This window comes from Mauremys mutica, chromosome 11 (genome assembly GCF_020497125.1).
Source record: "Mauremys mutica isolate MM-2020 ecotype Southern chromosome 11, ASM2049712v1, whole genome shotgun sequence".
Taxonomy (NCBI): domain Eukaryota; kingdom Metazoa; phylum Chordata; order Testudines; family Geoemydidae; genus Mauremys; species Mauremys mutica.
Genome location: NC_059082.1, coordinates 20361149 through 20380312, shown reverse-complemented (window position 1 = coordinate 20380312; position 19164 = coordinate 20361149). Strand labels below are relative to the sequence as shown.

The window sequence follows — 19164 nt, the reverse complement described above, 5'->3', positions numbered from 1 at the left end:
GACAGAACACAGGCTTGTACTGCAGGCGTCATCTGTGTAAGACAAACATTCAATGATATTCTCATTACAAAGGGTTCAATTAATCTTTGATCAAGAAATAAAAGGTTTCTTTCCACTTTAACAGTGCTGCAAGAAACAATTTAGGAAGTGGCACTCTTCCCCTTTGACTATGTGCCCTTGGTGGGAAACTTCCTTTCAAAGGAGAGAGAAGAGAAAAGTCTTCCAACATTTTGGGTGTTGGTACTTCATGCAAAAGTAGATGTGCTGTACCTCTTGCCCTAGCCATATTCAAACTCTGTAACTGCATTCTGTGTACCTGCATTCCCCCTGCAATTTCAGTTTCAGAATTCAGAAAGTGAATTCAGCTTCAAACCTGTGTAATGTGGCTCTGTTCTGTTAAGCAGCTGCTGCACTTCAACCCCAGAGGGGGCTACATTTCAGTGGTGGATGTGGTCATTTCTGTTCGGTTTGTAGATCGGCTTCTACATATAGAATGGTATTTGGGGATCCTTAAACCATTTTTGTTTGGACATGTTTGAAAAAACTATATAAAGTTACACATTAGCAGCTAAAGCTGTTGAGATCAGAACTCCGTAAGTTCACTTCATGTGTTTCTTCCTTCTTCTGGGGGGAACAAACAAAAAGAGAGTGAACATAAATATCATTAGTAACAAAGAGACTTTGGACCAAATTCTCAGCCCAGGTAAATCAGTACAACGCTATTGACTTCAATGGAGCTACAATGTTTTAAACAGCAGCCGATGATTTGGACCTATGAAGCCAGTGGGAACCTTGGTTAGACAAGAAATGTATGCTCAGACCCTAAACTGTTTGGCAACATGATTGTCTTTGAATATTGGTAGTTTTAGAAGGGCCATAGATGGGCCTTTTACTTCACTACATCAATTCCGAGTTAATTCAGATAATTTTCTGCTGATTGCCAAAGTACTTAGTGTTCCACTCCCATGAGTAAGGCAGTCCCTCTCTCCCACACTGGCCCAAGTTCACAAGCCAGAGAAGTGAACTTATCCTACTGAAAAGTAATACCCTGTGGGATAAAACTGAAGCACCCATTTGTACACAGTCCATGCAGGCTAAGCTCCAAAGTATGGGGGGGGGGGGACATTCTTCTGTTGTCACAAGAAAGGGAAATAATCACATGCTGTTTTTTTCCCCAGCTGCGTGTGTTGTACGTGATGCTACTGGGAACACCAATGACACAGTTGTATCTGGAATGAACTGTAATGGATCCTCTGCCTGTACCCTTGGCTATGACTTTTCCAGCTGTAAAGCCCAAGAATGTCGTTATGGGCTGATGAACAATTTCCAGGTTTTAACGTGTTTTATTTATATAATATGCAAAATCATAAACAATACAAGCACACACACACACAACGATACACACACATATATAAACACACACTTTGTTTACTGACAGTTAAGGCTGCATCAAGACACATGCCCCTAACTGAAAACCTGAAAACCATAGAAATAAGCTACAAAGAGATGAGTCCTGCCTTGCTTGCCACTTTCACATTGCCTACAACACTCAAGAGTTCTTTCCAACACTCCATAAGGCTTTTTAGCTTTACCTCCAAAAGATACTACAAAGCAGTCCATGCCCCTGCATCATGAAACTGACACTCTAGGGAAAAGCCTTAAGTGATCTTAGCTGCTTCTATATCAAGAGATCAGCACACCTGACTGCCACACATTCCATACATTTGAGGAGTTATTTTGCCTTAAAGTTGCTGAGGTCACTGTTAAGGTTTTATGCTGATTGTAATGGGAGTTAGGCACCTAAATACTTTTAAAGATTTGGCTCTTAGTCTTTCTGTGCCTCAGTTTCCAAACTGTAAACTGAGGTAATGTTATTTCCTTACCTCACAGGGGGTTTTGCTGAGGTACTCTGGTAACTGGAACCATATAAATAGTGACAATGGATAGGTGTATCCTATTCATGAGCCTGACAGTTCTTTACTTTTGTTGCTTCTAAAGGTTATGAGCATGGTTTCCGGCTTTGGTCCTCTAATCATTGCAGGAATCTTTTCTGCGACCCTCTCGTCAGCTCTAGCCTCACTTGTCAGTGCACCCAAGGTTTTCCAGGTACAATAAAGAGCACCAATTTCCTTCTACCCTACTTTGCTCCCAAGATATGTAATTTGCTGAACTATATCTTCTTCCCAGCAGTGATATAAAATATTTTAGAAAAGTCTTATTATTCATATAGAAAGAGGCATGGCATATTGATCTGAGCATGGGATTGAGAGGCAAGAGCTGTGAGGTTCCTGCGTTTAAATCCCAGCTCTGCTACAGACTTGCTGTGTGATTTAGACAGGTCACTAATTTGTGCCTCAGTTTCCCCCATTTAGCTACCTCTCGTAGGTCTTGTGAGATTTATCTGGTAAGTGTCTGTAACACACTGAGTGAGTGTTAAGCATCACTGATTTTATTTAGCTACTATACTCTAGGGGGTTGATTATCACCTTATTTCAGTGCTTAGATATCATGACGATAAACATCTTTGAAAGAGGTAGATACAATTATTTCTTACTAGAGCATGTGTCGTTTTGGGTCAGCTTTCCCTAGTATGAAATAACTTTTTCTAATGCAAAAAGTACTATTAAATTCTGATTTATCTCCCAGGCTCTTTGCAAGGATAACATCTACAAAGCACTCCACTTCTTTGCTAAAGGACATGGGAAGAACAACGAACCTCTCAGAGGATATGTTCTGACTTTCGTTATTGCTATGGCATTCATTCTGATTGGTTTGTATATTTGTTCCAATTGCCTGCTATAATTTAGAAACAAATAGCTGAGAATTTAAATTCATTTTCATAAAAATATCTACTATTAAATCCCTCTTCATCTTGGCATTTAATTTAATGTGTTTTTAATTCATTTCATTTTGCAAGAAAGTAAAAAGTGCAACAAGTGCAGAACGCATTTTACGTTGCCACTGGTTATTAATGCATCCTATTCTTAAATAATTAAACAAACACTCATCACAGATACCAACCAATGGTTGAGCTAGTTCTGCCCACACATTACTCTTGACCCACCTAACTGTGGCTCAAGGCAAGAACATTTGTTATTTTGGCCATTGACCTCCTTCTATCAAATCCTCAAAGCAAACACTCAGGGCAAAAGAATCTTAACTGAATCCACTGATGAAATGTTTGCTGTACAAGGAATAGGTGAGACATTAACATCCACTTTAGAGGTGCCAGTATTAAGTTATAGTGAGAAACAAAAGTAATACTGAAATTATATATAAATCAGATATTTTAATATTTAGCTCCAGGCCAGAGAAATCTATAAACTGGTTAAGAAATTGTATGGGGCTTGATTATACTCCCACTGAAAGCAATGGCAAAAATTCTTTTATCCTTAGATGCAGTAGGATCAGGCCCATAATGTGAACAGGAAACATAAGTGAACTATGGCAATTTGTTATTACTGCCATTATGGTGTTATTTTAAAAGGTGCTAAACACCCACAGCTCCAGTTGATTTCAATGGGAGAAGTACATGCTCATCACCTTAGGAAATCTGGCACAGACACTAAGACACTTCATACACTTTCCATTTGGCATTAATTTCAAATCTCTTTTAAGTACTATACAAACCAAACTGATTTTGCAAACCTTCCACACAGAAAATTCCCACTGACTTCTGCACAAGCTCACAGCACTGGTCCTTGGAGTTTCCCGCTATTGCTTTCCAGTATTTATTTGATCATTATGAGCAGCAGTTTGGGATGTCTGGATTTTTTAAAGTTATTTTTTCATAATTCTTCAAATTCAAGCTGTGTGACGTGTTGTTTTAGAATGTCTCTTAAAAAGCAAAGAAAATGAATTCACCATCACCCTTTTGCTTTTAGGAAGTGCATCATCTGCTCAATTACATTTTTTAAAATACTTAAACCAAAATTAAAGGCCAGATTGTGATGCCTTTCCATTGAATAGTCTCTTACATCACAAGTAGCGTCATTAAAGTCAATTATATCATTTGTGGGGTCAGGTAGTACCCAATATGAGTAAGGGTTTCACAGTCTGGCCCTAAATTAGCTCCCTCCCCACCCCCAGAAAGATACCCAGGTTTTGCAGGTGTAACTTGAACTTCTCCAATATGCAAGTATTAGTGCTTTGTGAGGAAACAGCTGTCTAACCCCAGTGCCATCAGAAACACATGCACATGAAATCTAACTTATGCTTCTTTCTTGCAGCTGAACTGAACACCATTGCTCCCATCATCTCCAACTTCTTCCTGGCTTCATATGCACTTATTAACTTCTCCTGCTTTCATGCATCATATGCAAAATCTCCAGGTTAGTTTTAGGGCCCACTATGAACTGAATGTAGGCATCACAGTCTGTGATATCAAAATAGCATAAAAAGGTAACTTAACATTTAGCTGCTGTCCAGCGAAAGTTCCAGCATCTTTAAAATGACTAAGCTACATGATAGAGACAAGTAGGGTGAGGTCATTATCTTTTATTAACGTCTGTTGATGAAAGAGAGAAGCGTTCGAGCTCCACAAAGCTCTTCTTTCCCAGACCTGAAGAGAAATAATAAATAAAAGATAAAATAAAATGTCTCACAAAAGATATTAGCTCACCCACCTTGTCTCTCTCATATCCTGGGACCAACGTGGCTATGACAACACTGCAAACAAATAAAATATACAATGTGCAGCCTGACCATGCTCCCACTGAAGACTGTGACTTATCTCTACAAGTTAAGATTAATGGTTCTCTCTCAAACTGTAATTTGGCTCTGGAAATATATACCTTTATGCTCTCTGCAGCTGCACAGTATGGAAGGGAGCAAAACAATGGGAAACGCTGTGGTGGAATCCAGTGGAGGGTAAAAGCTACTACATGAGATGCTTTCCCGGCTACATAATCACTTCCACCTCCCCCATTGCAAAACTCCATGTGGTCCATCAATCACCGGGGGAAAGTGGGTAGGCCAGGAATGCGGGGAAGGGGAAAAGCCACATCAAGTAGCATGATCTTCTCCTCAATAAATGCTGAAGCTCTGCAGGGCATTTTGTAGTACGTTATTAATAATAGTAAGATTATTATTTGAAATGGCAGCCCCTATAGTGGGTTACATAGAGCAACAATGAACCAACAAAACAGTGGCAGCATAGCTGGTGGGCCTGCCATAGCTAGTAGCAGGGTTGTAGAGAAATTCCAGAGAGTCCCTCCACACGGATGACTGGGATCCATGAGGCCTCTGCTTAATGTTTTGGTCCGAGCTCTGACCTCTGACTAGTCTGTACCACTGGAAGTCCTGGACGGGAGAGGAGAGAGAAGAGAATGAAGGACCTCTCTCCAGTTCTATGCAACGGGAGCATCCAGGTGTATTTGTAGCACCACGGGCAGAGTAATCCTCTTTATTTTCATGAATGAAAGGTTGACAGCCAGAAATAAGGAGAATCATCTGAACGTTGCCCTTTTTGACCAGCAGTAAAGGCAATTTTCCGCTGCTGCAAATCAATTATTCATTTCAAACAGTAGAGCAATACACTCTTTATTTCCAGTGTGAAAGAAGCCACAGTGGCAGCATAAACATACATATCAAGTCCCTTCCCACAAGTCTGCATGTTGCCAGTTGTGCAGAGGGCAGAAAAAATAAGCACTTCTGCTAATTATCTGCCGAGTTGAACAAATGCAGATCTGCTCTGTGCTGCCATAGAGCTCAGTACAAATTACCTCTGTGCTCTTCATGTGTGCATCAGTCATGATTCTGAAACTACTTAACATTTCATATAAAACCATAGCAATTTTTTCCCCTTATTTTCCTTGCTTCCTTTGGCTAATTTCTTTGGCTCCTGTCAATTCACAGTGATAGATGTTCCTAATTGCAAGGCTGCAGGACAGTAAATTTCTTCACAGTGGTGCCTTCTCATTCCATCATTATTATGGTGATCCATGTTAGGGTACTGGGGACCTCTTTATATCTTTAGTGTTTTTCCCTCGCCAAAGAATCTGTTCTGAAGAACACCTGGTAGAGACCCACAAACCGTGGAGGTTCACCCTTTGACTCATCATTTTAATTGCTAGCAAGGGAAGTATTCAATATCACAGCTCAAGAACAGCAGGAATAATACCTTTCTAAAGTCAATTGCAATTTTTTTTCAGTGATCCCAAATGATTTCTAAGTTTAAAAGGCAGGAGCACTTATAATATTGGGATATATTCTCCTCTTGGAGCTTGTGTAACTCCCATTAACATTAATGAGAGTTATATAAATGCATCAAAAAGGAGACAATAACCTATTACCTGCAGTTATAGAAAAATTCATTTTCAGTTCTGAATCAATGATCTGTGATTTGACAAAAGCATGTAAATGCACTGGCTGTTTAAAACCAAACTGAAGAAAGCCATCAAAGAGGTACTGTAGGGAACAATCCTGCAGTAGCCAGGGGGAGGGACTTCAGAGACCCCAATGGTCTGAATATCCAAGAGGTCTCAACACAATCTTCATCCTTTTGCATACAAAACGATATCAAATACTTACAAGCGCCCTTTTACAGCACACTCATTTCCATCTGCAGGCAGTGCAAATATACCTTCCACCTTTTCCATCTCTGATTTTTCTGATTCTAATTTAAATAGGCTGGAGACCCGCGTTCAAGTATTACAACATGTGGGTGTCACTTTTTGGAGCCATGCTGTGCTGTGGTGTCATGTTTGTCATCAACTGGTGGGCAGCTCTCATCACTTATGCCATTGAGCTCTTCCTCTATATTTATGTGACATACAAGAAGCCAGGTGAGACCAGAAAAGTTGTTTATTGTTTTTTGTTCATGATATGCAGTTAATTGTGGTTGTCGTAGTCATTCCTAAGGCTACTGCCTAGGCCCTGTGGTCATTCCTTTTTCAACATAACTTCTGCCATAAGGAGGACTGGAGGCCCCAGGCACTATGGACAGCACACAATTAAAAACAGAGAAATCCCATTCTACAGCTTGCTGAAGGCAAAACCTCATTGTATTGTGGATATTGCAAGCAGCCCAAGGCCTGGTTTATACACAAAGCTCATGTCACCAGTTTAACTTAAGATACAATTTAGAACCAATTCAGTTAAGCAGATGTACATTCGTGTGTGGATGCTCTGAAATCAATTTGAACCTGGCTTATATACAGGTGCAATCTAACTGATATAAATTTAGCATAAACAAGTATTAGAGCAGTGGTCCCCGACCTTTTTCGTCTGGCACCCGCCAGACGAAGGACCATGGCAGCGGTCTAGCATCCGCCGAAATGCTGCCGAAATTCGGCGGCATTTTGGCGGCGACGCCTCTGGATGACGTCGCTTGTCGGCGTCGATGCTCGACTGCCGGCCAGGATGTGGGCGCATTTAGATGCCCCCAGCGGGTGCCATGGCGCCTGCGGGCACCGCCTTGGGGACCCCTGTATTAGAGTATTCACACAGAGGTTTGCATGGGTTTCATTAAACCATTTTTTTAATCTGATTCAAGTTAAACCAATGTAACTTCTCTGTGCAGAAAAGGCCCAAGAGTGGTAGATAATTTGGGATAAGTGAGTATAAAAATATATAACTAAGAAATCACAAGAATACTACTTTAAAATTTCCAAACCATGGCGCCCTAATAAAGGTCCTTTCCCTGTGGCACATTTAATCCAGCCCTTTTGGAAGCAGAAAGGAGATACCCTAATCACAAATTCCAGCTCTTGTTAGGAGGTATAAACTCTGTTACTCATTCCTAGATCAGAAGTCTAATCTTTACTTTCAGGCTGCAGCTGTCATCTGGTCCTCTCAGCCAGCCCCTTCTGCTGCTAGAACCACCTCTGGGGAGAAACTTCTGAGGGAGCTTTTTAAGAAACAGCTCCTCTCTGCCCCCAAACACACACCTCCTTATCAGGCTTTTGCAACCAACAGTCTAGCTCAGCTGGTCTTAGCAGACTCACCTGCGCAAAGGAACCAAGCTGTTCTTTCAGCTTTTTAATCCAGAAATGACTAATCTGCTACACCCCTCTTTGGAGTCTTAAATCAGAATGGTCACTACTTTCAGGGTATTTCTTCACAGCAGAGTTAACTGGGCCACTTACCTTAGTGTCGTCCTTACCCCCCCTTGCTGTCACACACACGACCCTCTCACCAGAGTTTGTGGTGCTTTCAACCTGGGTGTGGGTTACAGCCTGGGTTCCTCTTTCACTCAGATTGGTTACCCACTCACTTTCCAATGAGGATGTAGGCTATATCACCGGAGTGCTGATAGTCCTCCAGTGCCTAGAAGGATGAACAAGTACCAGGAAAGAATCCTAGACCAGCTCAGCTTACTGCAGTACAAAGAACCACAGACTATACCTCCCAGACGTCCTAGTGACACGCAGAGGGAAATGCAGAACCAAAGAGAACAGAGTAACTCACACAGGGCTTTGCTCTGTGGCTGTTCACATCCAGGCAAGACCAAGCAGGTGCTCAGACCTGGATTCCAATTACCAGGGCTAACTCTGCAGTGAAGACATACTCTCACCCCTGAGAAAAAGCAACAAGCTTCCCAGCTCATACATTTGCACATAAAGTCTCTCTCCCTCCCACCAGGCGAGGAGCACTTCTACTAACTACCCATATGAGATGTTACGTTCTTTACTGACAGCTGAGTGATGCTCAGAAAGGTGTGACATTCTTTCCTACCTTGGAAAAGAAAAAGAAAATCAAAAAGGCCATATTCAGAATCCAAAAAGTTGCATATAATGCTGGTTCTACCCTGGCGTAACTGCTGTTGCTTCCCATTTACACAGGCATGACAACAGAATTTAGAAATAATTTACTGTATTTCCAATCTGATTCCTTCAGCCAAACATCAGTATAAGTGAGAAACAAGGATAGTAGCAGCAAAAAGATGTGGCTTTTGGAAAGTAATTACATACAGCTGAATGATCACATTCTGCCAGACCAACAGTCTTGAGTATCTGAGCAAACAGCTGGGAAATTGAGCTAGATTTTTATAGCATGCCCATAACTATGGTACCTGATTTAGACCACTTGCAGGACTGTGTAATCCCTGCACGGTTTGGTTCATGAACTGAGCCCGGGGCATTCAGTTTGCAGGGGTTACAATGAACCGACCCTTAGGTTTGGACTGTGAAGGTAACATTCCATGCCCTCTCCCTCGCCACAAGCCAAGGACTGACCCCCATTTTATTTCAGAAGTTTTGACTTTCTGCTCTGAGAATCAGTCTTAGGTAACATTGATGGGCTGCCTTGCCAGCAGGCCCTTTAGGAGGCACAGTGTACACAGTTTCTGCTCTCTCCAAATCCTGAGGGTCCCCTTGCAACTATGTTTAGGATCTTGGGACTCTACTGTTTCCTTTCTTTTCTTCTACTGGGTGAACAGGTACTTCTTGTCCCCTTGCATCCCTCAAGACCCTATATGAATTAGGAGTTCAGCAGCTGTGCCAAGAAGCCCAAGGAGTGTTGGATGCAGAACTGCCACTTGGATCCTTACTGAAGCCTAGTCCCAGAATGGAGCGGGATTATTGTCATGCCCAGTGCACACCCGTGAAGGGTGAGGGGATCCAAAGGGTTGGCTGTTAGGAGTAGGGAGAAAGGGCAATGGCATGTTATATTGTTATACAGGTATTCCTTTACCATGACAGTATTCTTTGTCTCTCAGACACCGTGCACTATAAAGAGGTTGCAACAGTATGCGTTCAATAGCAAGGCAAACTAGCTTGTGGGTGGCTGGCTGGCATGTCTCAGTAAGTGAGGCACCGTACCTTCAATTTTCTTCTTTGAAAGCATGTGGTTTTTAGCTCATTGGGGCTAGTAATGTGCCTTCCTAACGGCTTCATTTCCTCTGCTGAAATATCACATCAAATAACTGCATTACTCAGAGGTGTCCATTTTATATGTGGGAGAAGGGAAGAGAGTTAATGGAACAGAGAGCAAAACATCTCTTAAGCAGAGGAAGACCGTTCCCTATGCTTTTCACACAAAGAACAAAGCAGGATTTGTTTGTATGTTTGTATTTGCATCACGCCCCCCTACCCCAACATTTATGTGGCTGAGAGCATGATAGAATTTAGTGTGCTATGGCTTATCGAGAAGACGATGCTGACATCTGTTAAACCACTTATTAAAAAAACATGGTTTAATATGCAACGTTTTTCTTTGTCATACACAGAGGTAAATTGGGGCTCATCTGCACAGGCCCTTTACTATGTTAATGCATTGGACAGTGCACTGGAATTAACTGCTGTAGAAGATCATGTGAAAAACTTCAGGTAAGGTTTGCAGGGAAGTAGTGAATAGCTCAGTCTGGAGTTAGATAGATAGATTCCCAGTTAAATGTAACCTTTTATTCCTTCCTCCAGACCCCAGTGCATAGTATTAACAGGAGGACCCATGACAAGACCTGCTCTGTTAGACATCACACATTCGTTCACAAAGAACAATGGTCTCTGCATCTGCTGCCAAGTATATACGGTAGGGTCTATGTATGTGAACCTAAAAATTAAGAGCAAAATTCTCCAGTGTGCACTGCAAAGCTCCATTCTCCACTCATTGGGCACACAATGCTCCCATTGATGCTGGTGGGTAGATGAATTTTGTCATGAGTCTTGACAAGAAGGCTGTCAGCTGATTTGGAGCCTGCTGGCTAATGCCTTATTGAGATGTGTCTCAGAGTTCAGAGTAGACCAACCAAAAATGAGAGAAGGTTTGGAAAAATTAGAGTTTCAAGGAAAGATTTAAAAAATTGGATAAGCCAAGGTTAGAGAAAGTGCGGGGACAAGAAGTCAGCATGATTTTGGGACTAGAGCACAAGAGTCAAAATACCCAAGTTCTAGTCCCAGCTCTGCCACTGATTTGCTGTGCTGACCTCAGTTTCCCCATCTATAATACTATAATAGCAATACTCTTCCAGCTTTTGGGGGAAAGGGATTCTGCTCCAAAATCTTATGAAGAAAGGAGCTACCTAAGTACACCTTTTTGTTATTATATGATAAGTAGCTACAACTATGTGCAGGGAAACGATGCAGTAAAGATTATAGGGATCATTTAATAATGAGCTTATATTGCAGCAGTGAAAAGTGTAGTTTAAATGTTAGGACAAACTTTTTAACTGTAATAAAAACTGAATACTGGAACAAGCTACAAAAGGGGTTATGGAATTACCCTTGTTAGAGCTAGTCAAGTCCAGCTAATGCACCCTTTTCCTAGTGTTACTGTAGTGATTATTAAATCAATGCCACCAAAATGCAGAAGGGTGGACTAGAAGACCTAGATAAGCTCCCTTCCAACCCAAACAAGTCTTTGGGCTTCTCTGCATGGTGCCTTAGTCTGCACTAGAGGGGTGTAAATTCTAGTGCGCGCTAGTGTGTTGTGCAACAATTGGCCCACATGGACCCTGCCACCGCACACCAAGAGTTCCCCAGTGCATGTTAACGTGGTCCCATTTCAAACAGTATTACACCAGGGAACTTACAGTTCATGGCAGCAGGTGCCACATGGGCCAGTGAGCATGCAACATGTAGTGAGCATGAGACTTTACACCTCTCTACAAATGGGAGTTTGCCATTAATGGCCGTGGGTGCAGACTAGACAACTTCATAACATGCCTTCAGCAAGTTTTCTTATTAGGCGTTTTCCTGTATTATTACTGGTTAGGAGATTTCACGTCTGCCTATAAAACACAAGTTGGTTGTGCTAGTGCAGGCATTTTTGTTGTTTTTTCTTCTCTAACAATTTAAGCTAAATTTAGTTTAGTGGGTAATAAAAGTGTGACACAATGAACCACTGTGATTTGTATAACTGTAGAAATAACCTAGTGATAAAAACAGCTATGTGTTGTGAGTAGGAATCCCAGAATGCCTACAAATATTGTAACGGTTGGATTTTACCCAATTAAGCTATCAGATGATCACTGTAAAGACACAATAACAAAGGAGCTTGTGTGTCCAGTTGGGTAAGGTCTAGTTTGCCCTTACTGTCAGAAGATAGACATTTAATGACTGCCTAAGATCAGCTGAGCCTTCCTGTAGGGTTACTTATGCAGTCAAGTCAGGTAGGGAGTTTATTCACTCAGAGATACTTCATCACAATATTGTTCTAAGATGTTACAATTCAGAGTAGTCTTTCCTTCTGTCAGAATCACTATATTTAAGTAGCATTAACAGCCTCCGTCCTCTTGAACAGAATGTGAATTATGTTACCAGCACAGTTCTTTTACAAGCATTGAATCTCCATGGACTCTTTTTGGAAATTTATTTTTCTGACTCCCTCCATTTCCCCATACAGCAGACTAGGTAACTCCTTCAAAATCACAGTGCGATGTATAAAACAAAGTCTTCTTACTAATATTTTATTGTATCCTACAGGGACCGCGCAAGCTGTGTGTTAAAGAGATGAACAGTGGCATGGCAAAAAAGCAGGCCTGGCTTACAAAGAACAAAAGAAAAGCATTTTATGCTGCGGTGGCAGCTGACAGCTTTAGAGATGGAGTCAAAAGTCTCCTTCAAGTAAGCTTTTTATTTACAAAATGCGTACAAGAGTATTACATCAAAGTTTCCCTGTACGTCAAGCATTACTGTTTACTTGTTAAAAGGTCTTGTATATAAGGGATAATATGTTATAAATGTAGAGAGTGTCCTGAGGATACCTCTTTTTGTAGTATAGTCACTCTACCTCATGAACAGATTTGGTTCCAGGCTATGGAACTGAGAAACAAGGCTGGCTGATTCTATCCTAAATGAATGAGGCCCTATTATGAAAATAGAGGTGCCTTTAGGGCACCATACAAATGTCTGTGCCTGCACTTAGTGCACTGCAAATGAGTTCTGCTTGTTGGTGATATGCAGTATGTTAGACATTTGAGAATGTTTTTGTATTTCATATCACAGAAAATATTTTATCATTTTATATATATATATCAATTTTGCAAACACAGTGAAGCCCATCTCGATTAATAAAAACTCACTGCCTGAAACATTTTCATATCACTCCAAACATATTCCAGATTGCTTATAAACAGTCCATTAAAATTAACCTACCTTCACTGAAGATAGCATTGTCAGAGGCTAAACTGGTACCACTTTTAGATTCCCCATTTTCTTCGCTTTCACATGTACGTGTGCAAACATGTACGTCTGGAGGCAAAACATGGGGAAAGAATCTCACTATTCTCATGTGCAAAACACCCTGTGAACCTCACTACAAGAGCATGGCCACCCAAAAGACTTTTTTTAGTTCTTTGGTAACAGCCACCCACTGGTAGCATATTATGGGTTTTATCATGTTTGCTGAATGGACAGCAGAGGTGAGTAAGATGATGTATTAATGTAGCAATGTGTTAATACATCTTTCTGTTTATTAAAGCTCAATGAAGAGACTTTATCCTGAGTTTGTGTACAAAACAGCTTGCCAAGCAGCAGTTCTTTTTTGTTGTTTCTAAGAACTATTATTCCTGATGATCTTTTCTTCTTCCATCTCTTTTAAAATGCCATGATCAAAATCAAATACATGAGTGCAAATAAACACTTCCCTTTCAGCAGTTTGGGAAGGTGGCACAACACCAGTACATTATCCTGGAGAAATCAGTATGAAATTGTTTTGCAGACAAGCTATTCATTTAAATGTGTACAATCTGAATGTGTCAGTACAACTCACAAAAACAATTTCCCATAGCTCCACGTCCCTTTTGTTAGCAATAAAAATATGCAAATACAATACCTCAAGAGCTAATATATTTGTGTATCCTAAGAAAGTATTCCTAACATATTGCATTTTTTAGTCTACACTCATGCTTAATCAAACTAGATTAACTGGAACCATGGGGAAGCTTGAAGCTAGATCTGGTCCCCTCTTAAATTTGGATCCAACTTTTAGCACTCAGACCCATCTCTACCTAAAACCTGCTGTGAACATCTTGTTGGAAGAAGCCTGGTCTGATGTTACATCTTGCCAAATCTCCTATTCTTCCTGCGCATTTCCAAATTATTATTTACATATAAGGTGTACTCAGCTACTTTTGGATCATCTCCTCCGGGGGATGGCGAGAACCCCTAAACTAAAGCAAAGAATTTGTTTTTAACAAAGGACTGCCACTCCTCCTCCCTCTGAGTGCTTAAAGTCCTTAAAGGGACTTCAAGACCTAGTTGATTTACTTTATGTTACAAGCCAGACAGAAGCTTGATGCACACAAACAGTAGCATGAACTGGCTCTTGGTTTTAAGTTACTGAACCATTTTCATGAGAGCATGTCAGAAGAAATGCAAATGAATGCTAAATTAGCAAAACTACATTTCTTTAATCTAAAAACCATTTATGACCGGAATAATGTAGACCTAATCTTTCTACTTTCTGCTTGGGTACAGGCATGAAGGACATTCACAAAATGCAATCAAATCTTAAGAATCTCCAGAACATTACTTCAGTTATCTTTTGCCATTATTTCTCATTTACAGCAACAGCCTGTGTGTATGCACCTTTTCATGCAGTATTTTGATATCACTAGGCCTCAGGTTTGGGTAGGATGAGACCAAATACCTTGGTGCTGGGATTTAAAACAGACTGGCGGGATGCGTCTGCTGTGCAAATTGAAAACTACATGGGTGTTATACAGTAAGTTATGGTTCAGTTTCATCATAATATTTTCTGTGGACTCAAATTATTTTGCATTTCTAAAAAGAAAAGATAATGTAAATATTTCTAGTAAGTAAAATTAAAAGTATGAAAAGGTAGCTGGGCTGGTGCTCTAGCTTTTCACCTCTGGAGATCTGAGCTCATCAATGAAAATATGCTCAACCTAGTTCCTAAAGGATGTATGTTCAGAAGACAAAATCATCCCCACTGTGACACATCAGGCAATGCCTGGCCCATCACTGCCACAGCAGAGGTGGTTTGACAAAGCTGCATAGGAAGCTGCACAGTTCTCAGTTTTGTAGGACTACATTTTCTTCTTTTCTGTGGACTGGTATGGGGGAAAAATTAACCCCAAATACATGCATGATGGATAACAGAGAATAATGGCATTCTCCTTGTAGGCCCAAAGCACTATGGAAGCCCTTTCCCTCAAGAATCATGTGGTTGAAGCACAGCGGCTTTGTGGGTTGGGTTATGGCCAGGGTGTAGCCACTCTGAAGCGTGCTGCTCCCAACACCGTCTGAATTTCCAGCTGCAAATCTGCCCACGAGCGACTGCTGGTTCAGCCAGCAGTAAAACCCACTCCACGTCTTCTGTTGCTCAGCAGGCATGGAATGGGGCACTATCATGGAGGAGCCACTCAAGGGTGGCACAACTCCTAAAGAAGCTGCCAAGCGGGAGTTTAGAGGCAAATGTGAGAGGAAGGTCCATTGCAGGGACAATCTCTCGGTTTCTCACCAACACCAACTCCTCTGTCTTGAGAGGGGGAGGTCACTGGAACCCTGCAAATTCACATTTGCTTAGTTTTGGCCACATTTCACCTCTGGTGGATTTAGCCATTGCAGGGCAGGGTGTGGCCCACATTAACATTTCTCTGAATGTCTTTAAGTTAGGCAGCTCTAAGTGACATCTCTGGGTTAGGCAGTAGTGTAGGTAAGGATAAATGCGGGTAAATGGAGTTTAGGTGAATACTGAGTTTAGTTTGGGTTAGCGTACCCACTTTTTTTTAAACCACACCACCACTGGTGAGGAAGTGCCCATAATCATTTTATTTTTGTTTTCAGCGATGCATTTGATTTTGAGCTTGGCGTGGTTATTGTCAGAATTAGCCAAGGCTTTGATATATCTCAAGTCCTCCAGGTTCAAGGTATGTAGTGATGGAATAATGGAATTGTACTTATCTTGTATTATTAAGGTATGCTTCTTTTTTAAACTATCATTTTCCCACTGGTTTCCAAACATATCAATCTCTGAAGTTCCGCTCAATGACTTGTTAACCTACAGCTTAATGTAAGATATCTGGAAGCTTAGAATCAATAAAATATGTGTAACTGCTGGAGCATCACACCATTTTCTCCATGTTAGTGAAAAAAAATTAAAGGTCCACTGTCAGCTTGAAATCTAGTCATTCCCAAATAAAGAACTAAAAACAGTTTCAGACAACTGTCCAAAGGTTGTCTGACACAGATTACTTCTCGAATCCCCCTGGTCCAAGGGATGAGACTGAGACTCTCAGAATCACAGTCTGGTTCCTGTCCTTCTCCTGGGGCAACACAGCTACCTACTGCCTCTTACTTGTAAGCATGTAGCCCTTGCCAATATCCTTACTGTGGCTGAGCTCCCAGAGAAGTCAATGCAAGTACAGTAACTCCTTGCTTAACGTTGTAGTTATGTTCCTGAAAAATGCGACTTTAAGTGAAATGATGTTAAGCAAATCCAATTTCCCCATAAAAATTATGTAAATGGGGGGGGTTAGGTTCCAGGGAATTTTTTTTCACCAGACAAAAAACTATATTGTATATAAATATTTACACACACAGTATAAGTTTTAAACAAACAATTTAATTCTGTACACAGCAATGATGATTCTGAAGCTTGGTTGAAGTTGTGGAGTCAGAGGGTGGGATATTTCCCAGGGAATGCCTTACTGCTAAATGATGAACTAGCACTCAGCTGAGCCCTCAAGGGTTAACATATTTTTGTTAATGTAGCCTCACACTCTACAAAGCAGCACAAATGGAGGGATGGGAGACAGCATGGCAGACAGAGACAGACACACACATCATGTGTGAGAGAGAGACACACACATTGCCCCTTTAAGTACGCTGACCCCACTCTAAGTACATTATCTTTTTAAGTAAATCAGCAAGTTGAGACAGAAGGTGCTGCCAGCAAGCTCCCTCTGTCCTGAGCCCTGTCGTGTGTGTCTCCCCACCCCTCGCTCTATGGAGATGGGATAAGTGGGGGGCAGGAGCAGGGGGAGGGGGACACCCTGACATTAGCCTCCCTCTCCCCCACTGCACAGCAAGCAGGAGGCTCCCGGGAGCAGCTCCAAGGCAGAGGGCAGGAGCAGCATACAGCAGTGGGGGGAGGGACAGTTGAACTGCCGGCAGTTGATAGCTGCTGGGCAGCTGATGCATAGGGAACTTAGGGGAGCAGGGAGCTGATGGAGGGGGGGGTTTACTGGTCCCCCCCTGGTTCCAAACTCCCACCAGCTAGTTCCAACGGACTGCTCTTTCTGCAAGCCGTGGACAAAGCAGGCGACTGCCAAACAATGTTATAAGGGAGCATTGTGCAACTTTAAACAAGCATGTTCTCTAGTTGATCAGCAACGTAACAACAAAACAACGTTAACCTGGACGACTATAAGTGAGGAGTTACTGTATTGCCCTGAGAAAGGCCTTCAAGGGTGGGCCTTAGAACTGGTCAGAGGTCCTGCACACTGCTTCACAGAACTGGGGTCCCAAGACAACCCCTCCTCAGCATGGACTGAAGTAGTAAAATCAGGCACAACTAGGGGACTGGTGGCTCCAACGTATGTTCCTTCACTGCTCTTGGAGACTCTATAGGGCAGGTCCCCAAATGACATTGCCGGGACTTGTGGGAGTTACCACTCTCTAAATCCTGTCTGTGCTACTGTGTGTCACCGTAGATTTCAGCTGCAAAATCCACACAAAGTTAGTGCAGCTATATGGAGCACCAACTCCCTATTGCAGCTGCAATTCTCCTTTCCAAAGGGGACAGCGCACAGTTCTAGTGGACATGGGGTGGCAGGGTTCTTCTAGTATAGGGGTTTCCTGGATCTGCACAGTTGCCATCACTTTCTCTTTTCATCCTTGGGATGTGGAGGGTTTGTAGGCATCTCACTGCCTCCCAAGGACACTCAGAGAGGAGAATACCAGATGAAACCCCACCAGAACCCCCCCTCAGGATTTCAATAGAATTATTCTCCCACTGAGAGTTAGTCCACTGAAGGAGAAACATCTGTCCAAGCTATAGTGATTAAGCCACGGTTCAGAAAATGAAGTATTTTTCTTTTTCTACTGTACATGAAGTGGAATAAATCTCATACGAAAATAGGTATATGAGTTAATCATAAAACAGACTGACGACTCTTTGCTGCCACCTGCTGGAAGTTTGCCTCTCTCATTTCTCCCTGCAGTATCCTGTTGGTACACATACCAAAATGCAGTCATTATATCTAAGGGAGACGTGGAATAGCAGAATCTTCTATGCAGAAACCACAAAACTAAAGCCTGTCTTCCTTAGTTGGCAAGCTAATTTTGTAATGCCCAACAGCAAGTCACCTTAATCATTAAGGATTAAGAGATTCCAGAACTTCCTTTTAAAAAACTAGAGCAGATGAGCACTCCACTTCCAAACACACTGTTAAATTCTGAATCAGCTTCTGCGGTCTTCCCTGTTGATATCCCTAACACTTCGATTACTTGACTGGAAAAGAGTCAAGAATTGACTCCTATTTTAAACCTCTCTGGGAAAGCACATTTTATAAGACTCCAATGTAATAGTGATGAATGCCAACTCTGAACATTTACTTTAGTTTATCAGGGTGCAAATTGACAAAGAAATATAAATACAACTAGAAATTACAACTGACCCTAAAAAAGCCAACAATGAGAACTCTTTTGAAGCAGATGATACTTACCATACAAACATATTAGGCTAGGAAGTGGGAAAAGAAACAGTGTGTTCTATTACATTCACTACCAGGGCCGGCTCCAGGCACCAGCGCAGGAAGCAGGTGCTTAGAGTGGCCAATGGAAAAGGGCGGCACATCCGGGTCTTCGGCGGCGAGTTCGTCAGTCCCTCTCTTTTTTTTTCTTTGCCACTTGGGGGGGGGCAAAAAAGCTGGAGCTGGCCCTGTTCACTACAGCATTATGTTTAAAAGAATAACTGAATCTTTAGTTTTGAGTAAGTGTATGTCACTGGTTATCATCATGTCCTAATAAACACAGGCATTATGCTATCATACTGGAGTCTAATTTAAAGAAAATTTTAGCAATTCAGAGCACCAATAGAGCTAATAAACTCTAGTGGCCGCAGATGATTTTTTATATATATACACACAGATAATTTACCAGCCAAGGAAGATTACTTTTGTACCATGTCTCACTCCAATGAAAACACCTTTCCTTATTAAAAAAAGCATACTACGGACCAGTGCTTACATGATATTAACTAGTGCCTCATCATAATAAATTCAATAGCAGTGGATGCCACTTTTCCTTGGAGAAAAGC

At 41.6% G+C, this 19164-nt stretch overlaps 1 protein-coding gene across 2 annotated transcripts in view; it reads left to right on the top strand.

The window, feature by feature from the left end:
* The window catches only part of SLC12A1 (solute carrier family 12 member 1), a 65809-nt gene that overhangs the window by 28239 nt on the left and 18406 nt on the right, over window positions 1-19164 (top strand). For both annotated transcript variants that reach the window (XM_044981125.1, XM_044981124.1), the window contains exons 11-20: window positions 1179-1330; window positions 1999-2106; window positions 2647-2770; window positions 4230-4331; window positions 6630-6785; window positions 10169-10268; window positions 10359-10470; window positions 12363-12503; window positions 14498-14604; window positions 15690-15772. In XM_044981125.1, the coding sequence (XP_044837060.1) occupies window positions 1179-1330; window positions 1999-2106; window positions 2647-2770; window positions 4230-4331; window positions 6630-6785; window positions 10169-10268; window positions 10359-10470; window positions 12363-12503; window positions 14498-14604; window positions 15690-15772 (1185 nt within the window). The remainder of the gene's footprint in view (window positions 1-1178; window positions 1331-1998; window positions 2107-2646; window positions 2771-4229; window positions 4332-6629; window positions 6786-10168; window positions 10269-10358; window positions 10471-12362; window positions 12504-14497; window positions 14605-15689; window positions 15773-19164) is intronic.